The sequence below is a fragment of the Prionailurus bengalensis genome, chromosome D4, assembly GCF_016509475.1.
Source record: "Prionailurus bengalensis isolate Pbe53 chromosome D4, Fcat_Pben_1.1_paternal_pri, whole genome shotgun sequence".
NCBI classification, from domain to species: Eukaryota; Metazoa; Chordata; class Mammalia; order Carnivora; family Felidae; genus Prionailurus; species Prionailurus bengalensis.
In genome coordinates, this window is record NC_057359.1 from 92,769,333 (window position 1) to 92,782,491 (window position 13,159).

The 13,159-nt window shown below is 60.5% G+C and overlaps 2 protein-coding genes across 8 annotated transcripts in view; one reads left to right on the plus strand and one right to left on the minus strand.

Annotated features, from left to right (window-relative positions):
* Positions 1 to 80: 80 nt before the first annotated feature.
* LOC122474449 (translation initiation factor IF-2-like) lies at positions 81 to 3,854 on the minus strand. Its single transcript, XM_043565320.1, has 5 exons — positions 3,764 to 3,854; positions 3,468 to 3,682; positions 2,050 to 2,418; positions 1,007 to 1,723; positions 81 to 561 (listed from the first exon to the last, which is right to left on the minus strand). The coding sequence occupies exons 1-5, from the start codon at positions 3,852 to 3,854 to the stop codon at positions 547 to 549; spliced, it is 1,407 nt and encodes a 468-aa protein (XP_043421255.1). The 3' UTR covers positions 81 to 546.
* SEC16A (SEC16 homolog A, endoplasmic reticulum export factor) overlaps positions 1,686 to 13,159 on the plus strand; it is a 32,703-nt gene continuing 21,229 nt past the window's right edge. For 3 of the 7 annotated variants that reach the window (XM_043565249.1, XM_043565251.1, XM_043565245.1), the window contains exons 1-3: positions 2,110 to 2,232; positions 5,830 to 9,453; positions 11,229 to 11,368. In XM_043565249.1, the coding sequence (XP_043421184.1) occupies positions 5,896 to 9,453; positions 11,229 to 11,368 (3,698 nt within the window). In that variant the 5' untranslated portion in view covers positions 2,110 to 2,232; positions 5,830 to 5,895. The other 4 variants (XM_043565246.1, XM_043565250.1, XM_043565248.1 and 1 more) reach the window with 4 other exon arrangements.

The following is a 13,159-nucleotide window of genomic DNA, read 5'->3' on the forward strand; positions in this document are numbered from 1 at the left end:
CAGTGCGCCCCTCCACGGCTCGGGCCCCTGCCCGTTCTGCAGCCAGAATCACCCTACACCCAGGACAGTGCGGTTCGTGCCTGTTGCTCTGGTTTAAGCATCAACAGCATCTCCTTTTGGCCCCCAAGTTGTCTAGGTGCTCCCCCGCCTGGGCTCCAGGTTGCCGAGGACGTGACGGTCAGGGAGGTCAAGGAAGCTGACAGAAGGCACACAGCATCAGGTAGCAGGCTGGGCCTTGAGGCCGAGGGCCTGTGACTCAGAGCCCCAGCCTCCACGACCGATGGTGGGCCCAGAGCCCTCTCCTCCACACCGGGCCCCACATGGCCAAGAACCGGAAGGCCTCCACTCAAGAGGCTTAGCAGGAGGGGGAGGGGACGGACCCCAGCACCTTTGCCTCTGCGTGCCCACGGCGGAGGGGGGGGGGTCGCGGTGACAGTGCCATGTCTCTGTGGAGTGGTTTGTTGGGACAAAGTGACTGCAGGAAGTGGGTCAGGGGCAGTGGGGTGGATCCAGGGAGTCCCAGCACCTATTCTCTGTTGACATAGGTTAGGATCTCCATTTCTGCAAGGCAAATGTTAGCTTAGCAGAGTGGCCACGTCAGAGGGACTGAAACTCTCCCCGCACCCGCTGGGGCCCTGACAGCGTGGCTGCTCCCTGCCAACGTCACAGCAAACAAAGAGCTGAACCGCGCTCCTTCCTTCTTCCCAGGCTTCTGAGTCCCACGGGTGACCAGGGAGTCCTCCCACCCCGGCCAGGCCTCAGCCGCTGCTGCACTGGCAGCAGCAGCCGCTGGGAGCTCGACCACCGGCGGATGCAAGCGTGTGGGCACACCTGCCACCCGTCCTGCCCTCTGGAAGAAGCTGGGGTGAGCGGGGGCAGGCTGCTACTTTTCCCTCTCCCTGCCAGGCAGGTGTGCGGGTGAGCGGGCCGGGGTCTGGGTGGCTGCTTCCTCGCCTACCGAACCTCTCTATTCTCACTGGGAAAATGAGGATACAAACGGCAGCACCCCCTCGTCCCTAAGATCCACCGTGGGAGGGCTCTGATGGTGCCATCCTCGGGGCGGAGCAAGGGGGCTAGCAGGGCAGCCCGGCCTGACACTCGCTGCCTGGGGGAGGCGCTCCAACGCAAACGCCCGCTCAACGGCTGCGGAACACAGAACGGAGTCCTGGTCTCCGTCCACGCGGTGTCGGGGACCAGACCCGGCGCCGAGGGAGCCAGGCCTCCATGGGGGCAGGGCGGGGCAGGAAGAGGAGCAGGAGCGGACGGCGCGAGCCGCGGGGCGGCGTGACTGCAGCCGGGGGCCGAGCAAGCAGGGGGCCGAGCAGGCAGGGGGCCTCGAAGGGCGCCTGCGGACCCTCCCGGGGCTCCGCGCGGGGCAGACGGGCACAGCTTTCCGAGCGCCGGACGCGGACGGAAACGAACTTCGCGGGCAGAACTGGAACCCCGAGCCGCGAGTGGCCGTAACCAGGCAACCGGCGAGCCGCCGCGAGGTGCGCACGCGTAGCCCGCCGCGGAGGCCGGCGCATGCGCAGCCGTCTGCCGCCCGTCTCGCCTTGGAGGAAGTCCAACGGCCAAATGGAAGGGTCGCGCCTGCGCCAGGGCGCCGCTCGGGTTCTCGGCGCTGCCGAGTAGCCGTTCTCGGTGGGTGCTCCTGCTGGCCTCGGTCGTTCAGGACTGGTCCTTCACTTGGGTATGACTGAAGAACCCTTACTCTTCTCACACCCTAAGACGAGAAAGACTGGGAGAAAGAGCTGGCATAATCAGGGTGACTTCTCTGGGCAGTGCCCCGCGCCCCGGCCCAGCAGGTGGGCGAAGGGCGGGTCGCAGGGGGCGGGGCTAAGGTGCGAGGCCGAGGGGGCGGGACGAACGGATGGGCGGTGAATGACGGGGACGCGAGGGGCGGGGCAGGGGGGGTGGGCGGGACGAAGGGATGAACGGTGAAAGATTGGTCGCAGGCGAGGGGCGGGCCAACGGGGCGGACGAGTAGATGGCCGGCGAAGGACGAAACGCCGGAGGGAGGCCGGGCTAACGTGCCGGGCGCCGCGTCACGGGAGCAGCCGCGGCGGGCGGGGCTGGTGGGCGTGGTCGGCAGGCGTGGCGCGCACTGACGTCGCGGTCGGACACGTCGGCGGCGCGGCGGCCGGAGCCGGATGTGCCAAGATGGCTGCTGCGGCTTTCGTGTCTTCGCTTGTCGCCGCAGCCCGGCCGGCTTCCGCCGGCGGCTCTTGAGGGGTTGGCCCAGGGGTCGCGGAGGGGCGGGGCACGAGCCGGGGTGGGCCTCGGCCGCCCTGTGGCGCGCCGGTGAGGGCCGGGGTCGGGCGGAGGGAAGAGGCCGGGCCGGGCCCAGCCCTGAGCGGACTTCGCGTCCCCGGGTGCCGCCAGGGGTCGGGCAGGGGCCCCGGGGGCGAGCCGGAGGACCTGCGGGGCCGGGGCGGGCCAGGGGCGGCCGAGCGAGCGACCCTCCTGCCGCCTTCTGCACCTTTGTCGGCCGCCTCGTCGGACTGACGTGGACCCCGCAGGTATGGCCGGCTCTGTGGCAAGTGCCTGTCCGGCTCCGCTGTGTTGACACTTGTCTTCGCCCTGGTGGCCTCGACGGAGGGGGGGTTGTGTTGGAATGGTGAAGATAGACCAGACCTGCGACTTCTCAAGGAGTACGAACATTTAGGAAATTTCTTCTAACAGTTTTGCGTGTCCTTTGCTTCGAACGTTCTTAAGTTGTTTTGTCCTCAGCGGCTGGGAGATTTTTCCCGAGCCGTGCCGGTGATGAGACAGATTTGCATTTCGTGGCAAAGTGACCGAGACGCTCGCTGCAGAGGAGGTCGGGCACTTGTGTCTCGCGTGAAGGGTTCCAGGAACGTGTGATGCAGTTAGTACCGGTTTGGGGGCGAAAGTGTCGTGCGGAGCGTCTGGTCGCGTCCCGGCCATTTGAAATCGGTATTGGCAGGTTCACCTAAGAACTTCCGAGTGGCTGCAGGTGGGGCACGAGCTGCTTGAGGCTGTGTTTTAAATACGGACGGCGTTCACCGGGGAGGGCAGCGAGGGCAGGGAGCAAACTGAGTCACACACAGTTGCTCCAGAGCCACACTTTGGCAAGTTTCAGCACAACCGGTCTCCCTGCAGGTTCCCCCCCGGCCCCCCGCCCCGTGCCTCTTCGTAGGGTTCCGGTGGCTGGTATCTTAGCAAAGGTCAAAGGTGAGGCCAGAGGCAGGAGAATGCTTTCTTGTCCCCGTGATTCGTTCGGCCCAAGTGGCAGTGAGTCTCCAGACCGCACTGACCGTTTTCTTTGGGGTAGCGTGCGCCTTGTAGTGATTCTTCCCTGAACGTCAGTGCGTCCTTTGGGATCTTTGCCATTTTTAGCAGTGTTTCGACTCCCCCTTCGTGTTGGTTCCCGTCTAAACGTGTTTGGGGCCGTACTTGGAAAAGTTGGAGTTGGCGGTGTCTCTGTGTCAAGCGCCCCACAGCCTGACAGGGACGTGACACTCGCAGCCTCCAAGAGGGACACTGTGGGCAAAGGGCAGCGTCTCCGGGGCTCTCTGGCGCTCCTGTTGGCGCAGCCTCAGTTTGCGGCGGCCGCTCCGAAGGTGCTCGGAGCATCTCAGTGCCTCAGCCAGGAATTGGACCGAAGGTCGGAGGTGGTTGTGCTTAAGTATTTCTCGCAGACACAGGGTGGTCCGACGAAGGGCTAGGTTTGTGAGTGATGCGTTTTTAAGAAAAACAGCCAGTGTCTTTTTAAAGTTAGAGGACTTGGTACCAAGTGACTTACTGGCTGGAGGTAAGTTCCCTGGGGCCAGCAGAGAAGTGATAGGCGGCGTTGCGGTTGGCGAGTAGAGAAGGTCCAAGAGGATCATGTTCATGTTCAGGATCGTTTCACACGCAGCTGCCTTATTGTTGAAAAGCTGTCAGTTGTGGGTGGGGGGTGGGGGAGATTCTGTTTTGTAGGAAAGGGGTAGCGTTTGCTATAAACCGGTTCTTAGTTCAGGAGTCGGGGAAGTTTCTTGAAGGAGAACGTTTAAGTATCCACGCTGTCCGCGTTTTGATGACATTTCTGTATTGAACAGCAGCAGGGGTCAGGGCATCCCAGAACCCACTGTGAGTAGGATTTTGTAAGATGCAGCTGAGAAGGAACCTTAGATTCTCTCGCTTTGCAGACAGAGGGTCTGGGTCGCAGGAAGAGAAGTGGTGTGCTTGGGGCCGGTCAGTTGGCCTCCCGGCCCTGCCCTCACAGCCACGCCTCTGCGGTGTGATGCTCTGGGCCTCTGCCGTGTGGTGTTTCTTTCTTACAGCTGCTTAGAGCGGTTGAGGTCCTCTACTGGAGCCTTACAAGGAGGAAGTCGTGTTTCGGAAGACGTGCTGGGCGCCTCTGTCCCACAGATAAGAGGAAGAGGCCGGGCTTGTTGTCCGATCGGTCCTTGTAAAGCTGACCTGTACACATTCTTTGCTCTAAAGTGACAGCTTAGAACCAAACGAAGCCTCCAGTGCTGTGCCTAATACAGTCCGTCGAATTTAAGTGAGTTTCAGAGTGCTCGTCAGTCCAGAGGGCTTCCCTGTTGGCCTAGGACACACGTGGACGAGCCATACTGGTAGTGAGCTAATAGACCCATAGGACTCGTTTCCAGAGAGGGGTAGGAACCTTCACCGTAAGTAGCTTTACTTGAGATACATTCACAAATGTCTCCTTTTATCGACTCTGAGAAAGATTGCCAGGAGCAAAAGTGTCGTACACCTGCAGAAACGTGTGGGTTAAACCCTGGCGCCCTCCCACTTCTCCCTCTGGTGTTTACTTTCCTCCGTGATCGGTTACACGTCATCTGTTTGTTTGTGAGGGTGGCCCTAGGGGGGAGGACTTGTGCCCAGAGAAAGACAGCAAAGAGACAGTACCTGGGTTTGTGTCTTAAAAGTACCGGTTAACCGTTCGAGGTTACATTTAACGTGTTTTCTTAAAAAGCGGAAACCACCGCTAGTTCTGGCAACAAAACACACTGGAAAGATGATTTTGTTTTCTGTGAGAGGTTTGTTGGCACTCTGGTTGAAAGTTTTTGAATCGAGTCAGTTGGGTCAGTTTTAAAGCTGCTTCACGTTTCATCGGGGCTTTCGTTCCGGACTCACTTCTTGACAGCCCTCGTGGCCAGAGGCGGCTTGTCCCGCTCACGGTGGCAACCAGGCACAGCGCGGGAAATGAGACATTCTGCACGGTGGCATAAAGGGCATGTTTGTATATTTCAGATTCCGCCTGCAGCTTGTATCGCTCTGTACTTTATAATGCTTTTCCGTTAAAACGGAAGCGCGCATCTTAAACTTCCGTTTTCATTTCAAGATGTAACATTAACCTGCGCGAAAAGTATGATGTGCCATCTTGATACAGGAGTTGGCTCTTTCAGGACCCGGTGGTAATTTACGGGCAGGTGTCCGGGTACCGGGTAGTAAATCAGACCGGCAGTTAGGTTGCGCTTCGTTCATCGCTGCCCACTTGGCGAGGGCATCGCGGAGGCATCAGGCGCGCCGTGTGGGTGCCCAGCGGGGCTGTGAAACTGAACCCCAGAGAAGGCAGTGACTTGTCTGAAGTCAGTCAGTGAGCTCAGGGCACAGCCGGCGTTTGCATCCATGTCCGGCCGTGTTCTTGTCTGTGCGCTCAGCTGCACCGGCCGGCCGCAGCCCCCCACCCGGGATGCGGTTCTGGGTGGGCGCGGGGGTAGGAGCGACGTGTCTCGGGACCGAGGACACAGACTCTCAAGTTGTTTCCAGCCTTTCTCTGTTTTCTTCGTTCTCCTGATTCCAACTGGGAGTTTGAATACATGGATTTTATGCTAATTTCTTCTTTTTCTTTTTCGGTTCAGGTTGAGGAAAACCTATATCCTGCTTTCTGTGAGCAGCACCTAGTTGTGCAACCGATCGGTCATGCAGCCGCCGCCTCAGGCAGCCCCATCAGGCGTGGTCGGGCCACCTCCGGCCGGGACTCCTCAGAGCATGTTCTGGTCCAACAGATCTTACAGGAGACAGGCAAATAGTAACGCGCCGGTGACCCCGATAACTTGCCCGTTGCAGCCGGTAACGGATCCGTTTGCTTTCAGTAGACAAGCGCTACAAACCACATCGTCGGGCAGTTCGTCCAAAAGCAGCACGCCCGTTCTGCAGGGCCCGGCCCCGCCAGCGTTCCTTCAGCGCCCTGGTCTGCCTGTGCCTCACGCGAATGCTGGGGATACCTCGCAAGGACCTGCGTTGCAGGCCACAGCGGACGCCGGTCCGTTTGCCAGCGTGTTGCCACCTTCAGCGCCGCCGGAGCCAGAGTTGCACAGGAGTGCCGAGCTTGCTCCCAGCTCGGAACCCGAAGTTCAGACTCTGCCATGTCCTCACATTCCAGGAGCGGGTGCCGACAGTCCCCACGGGGGCCATCCGCACGCGAACGTGCTTGGGACCGAGAGACCCCTGAGTCGGCAGAACCCGCACGACAGTGCTGTGGCGCCGTCCCCTTTCTTCCCTCAGCCTCGTCAGCAAATGCCAGGGCAGTGGGGGCCGGGGCAGGGAGGCCCACAGCCCTCAGGTCAACATTATTGGCCCCGCCCAGAAGGACCTGTTCAGCACCCGGTGCCCCACGCCTCCAGCGTTTCCCTCTTCCCCGCTCCGTCCAGCCCGTATCACGGTCCCGGCCACGAGCAGCTCAACCCACTGGTGTGTTTGCCAGGACCCTTGGCCGGTGACGGAAGCAATGAGCCGGCCTACCTGCAGAGTGGTAACCAGTCAGCAAATAACTTTGATCCTGACAACGCGTTCAGGCAAAATTCTAGAGCTGGGAATCCTCGGGCAAGCCAGGAGCTCAGGCCAAATCCAGGAGTGAATAAAGAGCAGTTGCCAGACCTCGCTCTTGTGAATCCCCTCGCTCAGGGAAACAGCCCAGAAAGCCATTTGCACTACCCCCCAGGGGCCGAGACCAGCCGGGTCCTGCCGGAAGTGGACTCGGGAGCTCTCTCCATGTTCTTCCACGGCGGAGAGACGGAAAATGAGGAGAACCTCTCATCTGAAAACACAAGCTTCGCTGGTCGGTCTGACTTGGATGGCTCCTCCCCCGGCCCGGGACTTGGTCATGCTCCCGCACGTGTGGGAGTGGGTGGCGTTTACCACGCCTTTCCCAGAGGTTCCAGCAATGAGGCCACGCAGCAGGGAGGCCACCCGCAGCCTTATTTCTCTCAGTCTGCAGCCGCCCAGCCTGATAGACCGGCCACGGCAAGCGCTGCCGTCACTGTGTGGGGCGGCCCAGCAGGCGCAGGGGCTCACGCCGGCAGCCCACAGTACGAGAACGTGGAGGACTTAGAGTTCATTCAGAATCAGGAAGTTTTGCCAAGTGAGCCCCTAAGTTTGGACCCTTCCGCCCCCGGCGATCCGCTCAGATACGGCCCCAGGCTCGGTGTTGGGGGCCACGCTGGGGGCGGGGGCCCAAATCTCGAGGCCCCGGATTCAGTGCCACACCCCGTGCGATCCGACAGCGTGTCGTCCAGCTACAGCAGCAAGAGCCACAGGAATCTTCCAGGTGCGGCCAGGCCTCAAGACCTGGGGGGCACTTTCATTCAGCAAGAAGTCGGAAAACCTGAAGATGAGTCTTCGGGGAGCTTTTTTAAGCAAATTGATTCTTCTCCTGTAGGAGGCGAGACAAACGAGACCACCGTGAGCCAGAATCACCGCAGCAGCCTATCCCAGCCCTCAACCCCAAGCCCCCCAAAACCCACTGGAATATTCCAGACAAGCGCGAATAGTTCTTTTGAACCGGTGAAATCCCACTTAGTTGGAGTAAAACCAGTTGAGGCCGATCGGGCCAAGGTGGTGGGCGAGGTGAGGGGGGCCGGACCCCACCAGAAGCAGCACCGGCCAGCTGCCGCACCGCCTGACACCTGCCCTGGCAACTTGGAGCAGCCCCCGGACAACATGGAGACCCTGTTCACACTCCAGGCCGGTTCTCTGCCCTTTACCGTACCCGTGGAGGCCGAGCACGGGCCTGGGCACGCTGGGGGGCCGCCCTCGGAGACCGTGCTTCCGGCAGCTGAGAAGAGGCCCTTGGCCAGGGCCCAGGGAGCTGTGAAGTGCGAGAGCCCAGTGACGACCTTGTGGGCACAGAACGAGCTCCCGGATTTCGGGGGCAGCGTGCTCCTGGCCCCGGCTGCCCCGGCACTGCACGCGCCCGTGAGGCCTCAGCCCTCTGAAGTGATTCAGCCTCCTGACGAGGGAGTGTCCGGTCAGCAGCCCCGGCAGCCAGGCCCTGGCCTCCCTCTGCAGAGCAGGGACGGCGTCGGAGCTTCCGAGAACCTCGAGAACCCTCCCAAGATGGGAGAAGAGGAGGCCCTTCCCTCGCAGGCGAGCTCAGGCTATGCCAGCCTGTTATCCTCACCGCCCACTGAGTCTTTGCAGAATCAGCCAGTCTTGATTGCCCAGCCTGATCAAAGCTATAATTTGGCTCAGCCCATTAATTTTGCTGTGTCCTTATCGAGTCCTAATGAGAAGAGTCTGCCCTGGAGAGATGCTTTGGTGGGGGATAAACCGACGGCAAGCAGCCGGACTGTCGGGGGGGACTCCGGAGAAAGCGCTCCTGCGTCTGGGATCGCAGCCGCCTCTGTCACCCGCTCGCCTCTGCCCAAGAGTCTCCCGCAAGGTAGCTTTCCACAAGTTCCTGGCACTTCGGAGACCGTTTGTAATCAACCTGCTAATTTGCTGGTTCAGCCGCCACCTCATCCGGTTCCAAAGAACTTGCTTCCAGAAGGCCAAAAGGTTCATAATGCAGAGAACGTTCTTCCCGAGCTGGTTGGTAGCCCTGCCGGAAGCACAGGCGTGATGTTGGTGCCGCCTGCAAACGCTACCTCGGTCCCTGCTGGTAGTAAAGCGGATCCCTCCGGTAATCGGGAAGAAACTTCTGGAGCCCTAGACTTCACGCTGAATAGGACTCTGGAAAATTCTCTGAGGATGTATGGCCCGTCCCGTTCTGACAGCCCAGCTTGTCCGCAAGCCGTCACCGGTCAGCCTAGACAACCTGGGCCAGGGGCACATAACCCAGACCGTTTCTACCAGCAGGTGACAAAAGACGCTCAGGACCCATGTGGCCTAGGGAGGGCCCAGCAGGAGCCGTCGCCGGCCCCCCAGCAAGGGCCCAGAGCAACATGTTCAGAACCTTCGAACCCAGGAAGCCCGCCGGTGCAGGGGCAGTCCCAAAACTCGGTCCCGCCACCGGCAAGTCCCGCTCCAGCTGACGCGGGTCAGCAGCTGCTGCCTCGGCCGCCTCGGTCCTCCAGCGCGTCCATCGTGTCCACCAGCTCCAGCCAGGCAGCCGCGCGGTCGGACCAGCAGTGGCTGCAGCCGCCGCCTCCCTCGGACTTGGCAGCTTACTACTATTACAGACCCCTGTACGATGGCTACCAGTCGCAGTACCCCTCGCCATACCCGCCGGATCCCGGCACAGCCTCCCTCTATTACCAGGTACGGTCAGGCTCTCGGACGGTTGAACCCCGGGGACCGGTGGTCTCTTTCTCCCGAGTCGTGCTCCTTGGCAGGCTTCTGTTGCTCAGTTCGGAAGCGGCCTGTAGGCCCTGTGGTCTGCACCGTCGTGCAGAGTGCCCGTTCCTGCACCACTGCTTGGGGAGCGTGCCCGGCTCCCAGAACCCTTGCAGGTTCACACTGCACACCTGTGTGTTGCGTGGTGCAGAATCCCCGGTTAATTTTTAGCACGCGTGCCCCGGCGTGTGTGGCTGGGGAGCCCTCTGTTTCCTGTCCCTCCGGTGGGCTCTGCGGGACCAGAGCTCTGAGTCGCGCACCTTGGGAAACTGGGATATCCCCTCGAAGCTCCGGTGTGGTTTTGACGGGAAAAATCTACCCAAAGAGGAACAGGACAGCGCAGTGTTTTAAATCCCTCCAGGAGAGTAGAAACATTAAGGGAAAAAAGTTAGGTTCGGAACGAATCCAAGCAAAACGGCCAAGGGGGATGAGATCCCGTAAACGTCCCTCGGGCGCATGGCGGTCCCAGCAGCGGGGCAGGGGCGGTGCTGCGCCCCACAGAAGACTTGCCGTTCACAGTGGCCTAAGCATGTGAGTGTTGTGAAACACAACTGGTTCTGCCCAGTTCTCTGGTACTTTGAAACGGTGGGGTTCAAATGCACATGTTGGATCACGATGTGCTTCTCATCATCTCTAGTCCCAGCCCCGCATCATGCGAGGTCGGCAGAGTGTCAGAGGGCCAAGGAGTGTAGACCAGAAGTTTGGAAAGCACGGTCCTACAGTGGGCAGGTGGCCATCCTGGGGACCTCTTAGAGGCGGCTCGGGGGTACAGGGCTGGTGGGGGTGGGTCGGGCGGTAGCCCCCACTAGGAGGAGGCTTGTGCCTCCTTTGCAGGCTTTGAGCGTCTTTGGGATTATATGAATACCGTGCATCTAACCCCTGAGATTAGCAAATCTGAGATTCTGGAAGGAGCCCCAAGGACTCCTGTTTCCATACAGGGAAACTGATTTCAGACCCATCCAGCGCCCAGGAAGGGCTGGCAGAGCGCCAGGGGAGCAGTGTCCCCGCTTTGGGTTCTTTGTGCAGCAGCCACACGTACATCTGGGAAACTCCAGCCAGAGCCCAGCACCACTCCTGTGGGAGCCCGCTTCCTTCCGCCCTCCCACCTTGTGGCCACAGTCTCCGGTGGTGTCAGGAGTAAGTCCGCTGGACGTGATTTCTCCACTTCGGCCAGGCGGTGGTGGAGAGTCAGGCTCGTAGACCAGAGGGCTGCTTCAGGTCCCCACGTGGCAGCTCCTTAGAGACCGTCGTGGCCAGTCATGAGCCTGCGAGGGGTTGAAAGCCTCATGAGAGTAGAGTATGAGCCTCTCTTTGAGGCTGCGTGTAGCTCCGGGACCCATTCAGGTGGAACCCTGGATATTTTGCCTGGAACCCTGGAGATGATGTGTGAAACAAGGACACGAACCCAGGGAGTCCTAGCACCTCCGCGGCAGAGCCGTCTGGAGTCTCCACGGCCCCTCGGGGGCTGCCTGCTGACACGGCGGCCATCTCCTGAGCAGGACCAGGGCAGTCCCTTTTAGGAAGATCCTGCTGCCCGTCTGTGGCTGTGGATTTCAATTTGTAGGTTTCTCTTCTGCACGAGGGAAGCCCCACGTCCGGTGCTCCTGGAGGGCCGTCACCAGCGCCATTTAGAGCTAGCGCCAGTTGCTTGACGGGTGGCTCTTCACCGATGTCTAACGTTGCGCAAACCCTTCTTCCAGCAGGACGTCTATGGCCTGTATGAGCCCAGATACAGGTCCTACGACAGCGCGGTGTCCGCCTACGCTGAGAGCTACCGCTGCCCCGAGCCCGAGCGGCCCAGCTCCCGGGCAAGTCACTGCTCGGACCGGCCACCTGCCAGGTGATTGACGTTCGTGTTGCTGGCTGTGGTGGTAACTTCCCGATCTGAAAACATTAGACAAACCTGTTTTCTCCTGTGCTTATGTTTAAGCAGCACGGGCAGAGCACAGGAGCACTTTGAAACGGAACAAAGCCCTCCCTTGCAGCCATGCCGTGCTGTCAGCCGGCACTGGGTCGGGCCAGACCCTCTGCGGGGTCCTCCCTGGGCCAGGGGATCATCCAGCCACCACCGAGGCGCACACGCGGCTGAGGCATTTTGCTGACCGGGTGTTCAGGGCCCTAAGGCTGTTCCCTGCTACTGACCACAGTGGTGTGGAGTCGTAGGCCAGGCAGGCTGGGGCCAGGACCCCTGCCCACCTCCTTTTCCTAACATTGCATCTGTGCTGGAAGGCCCCACACACGTCTATCACGCTACCCTCCTCCGCTGAGTGAGCACGTCCCAGCTCTGTGATTACAGATGAGGGATTTTGAAAGAGCCTTGGCGTCATGCCTTCCTGCCAAGTAGGAATGGAAGCAGGTCACAGCCTCCCGCTCAGAGACATAGGGAGAGCTGGGACGGTGCGGCGGGCGCACCGCCTGCGTTCCAGCACCTTCCCCTGCACCTGCTTGTCGTCAGGTGGAGGAGTGACGTGTTACGGGTGTAGGTTTTGTTACAAGGCCACACGGCTTCTTGAACTCTAATAGAGGAAGTCTGATCCCCCATGAATTTGCATGTGCGCTGCTTTCCAAAATCGCGGGATCCAATCTCTGGCTCTTTGTCTTTGTTGGCTCGTCTGGAGACAGGGCTCTGTCTCTGTGAGCCTCTGCCTGTTCGGCCGGCCGCTCTCAGTCCATTGCTGGCCTGCACGTAGCCCAGACTTCTGGGGGCTTTGTGAGGGAAAGCTCCCGAGGTTTCAGCTCCTGTGCAGCACCTGGGAAGTAAGGCTCGAAGTGAAAATAAGGGAAAGCATCCGGTAGGTGTTTCTAGAACCCTCTAGGAGACCAGGGAGGGTGGAGGAGGGTGCAGCCAGGGCGCATCTTGCCGTTCCAGTATCCTGTCCTTTTGGCCACCTGCGAGTTAATGTGCATTCCAAGAGGCCAAAGGTGGCTCCGTGCTGTTGAGAAGTGCCCCAGCCAGGAGCGAGGCCAGGTCACACGTCAGTGGCTCTGTCACCTGTCTGGCAGTGTTTCTGTGCTCTAAATGTCATCACCACTCATGTGACAGCTCTGGAGAGCAGCCCGGCCTTTCTGCCCCGCTTTGGTTGGGGGTGTGTGTCCACGTCCGCACGTGTGTGTTCTTGAGGACGTGGGTCCGTGTCTGCACTTGGGGACGTGTGTCTGTGTCTGTGTCCGTGCTTGTGGATGCGTGTCCGTGCTTGTGTGCGTCAGTCTCATGCCTGGTGTGATCACGTACCTGCAGGAACTGCTTGAGGTGGGAACAAGTCCTTCGTTTTTGTGACTGTGTCTTTGCTGATGGGCGAACGGGCTCGGTTGGCGAGGGCAGCCAGGAGGTGGCGTGGTCGTGGCTCTGCGCCGTGTCACATCTCTGTTCTGAGCCCACCGCTGGCGTGTGCAGCGGCCCCCCGCTCTGCAGATGGGTGGGGTCTAGAGGGCTGTCCTCCAAGGCCCTCGGAAAGGGGCCTCGTTCCCACAGCTGAGCCGTGAGAGCGGGTTCCGGACTGGAGGACCGAGTGCGGCTCACCGGCAGTCTCCGTCCCAGGAGCTGTGCCGGCCAAGCCCCCCGGCTCAGCTGAGTGAGACGTTCCTGAAGGGGCATGGGAAGAGTCACATTTCAAAAATCAAATATCGTCTA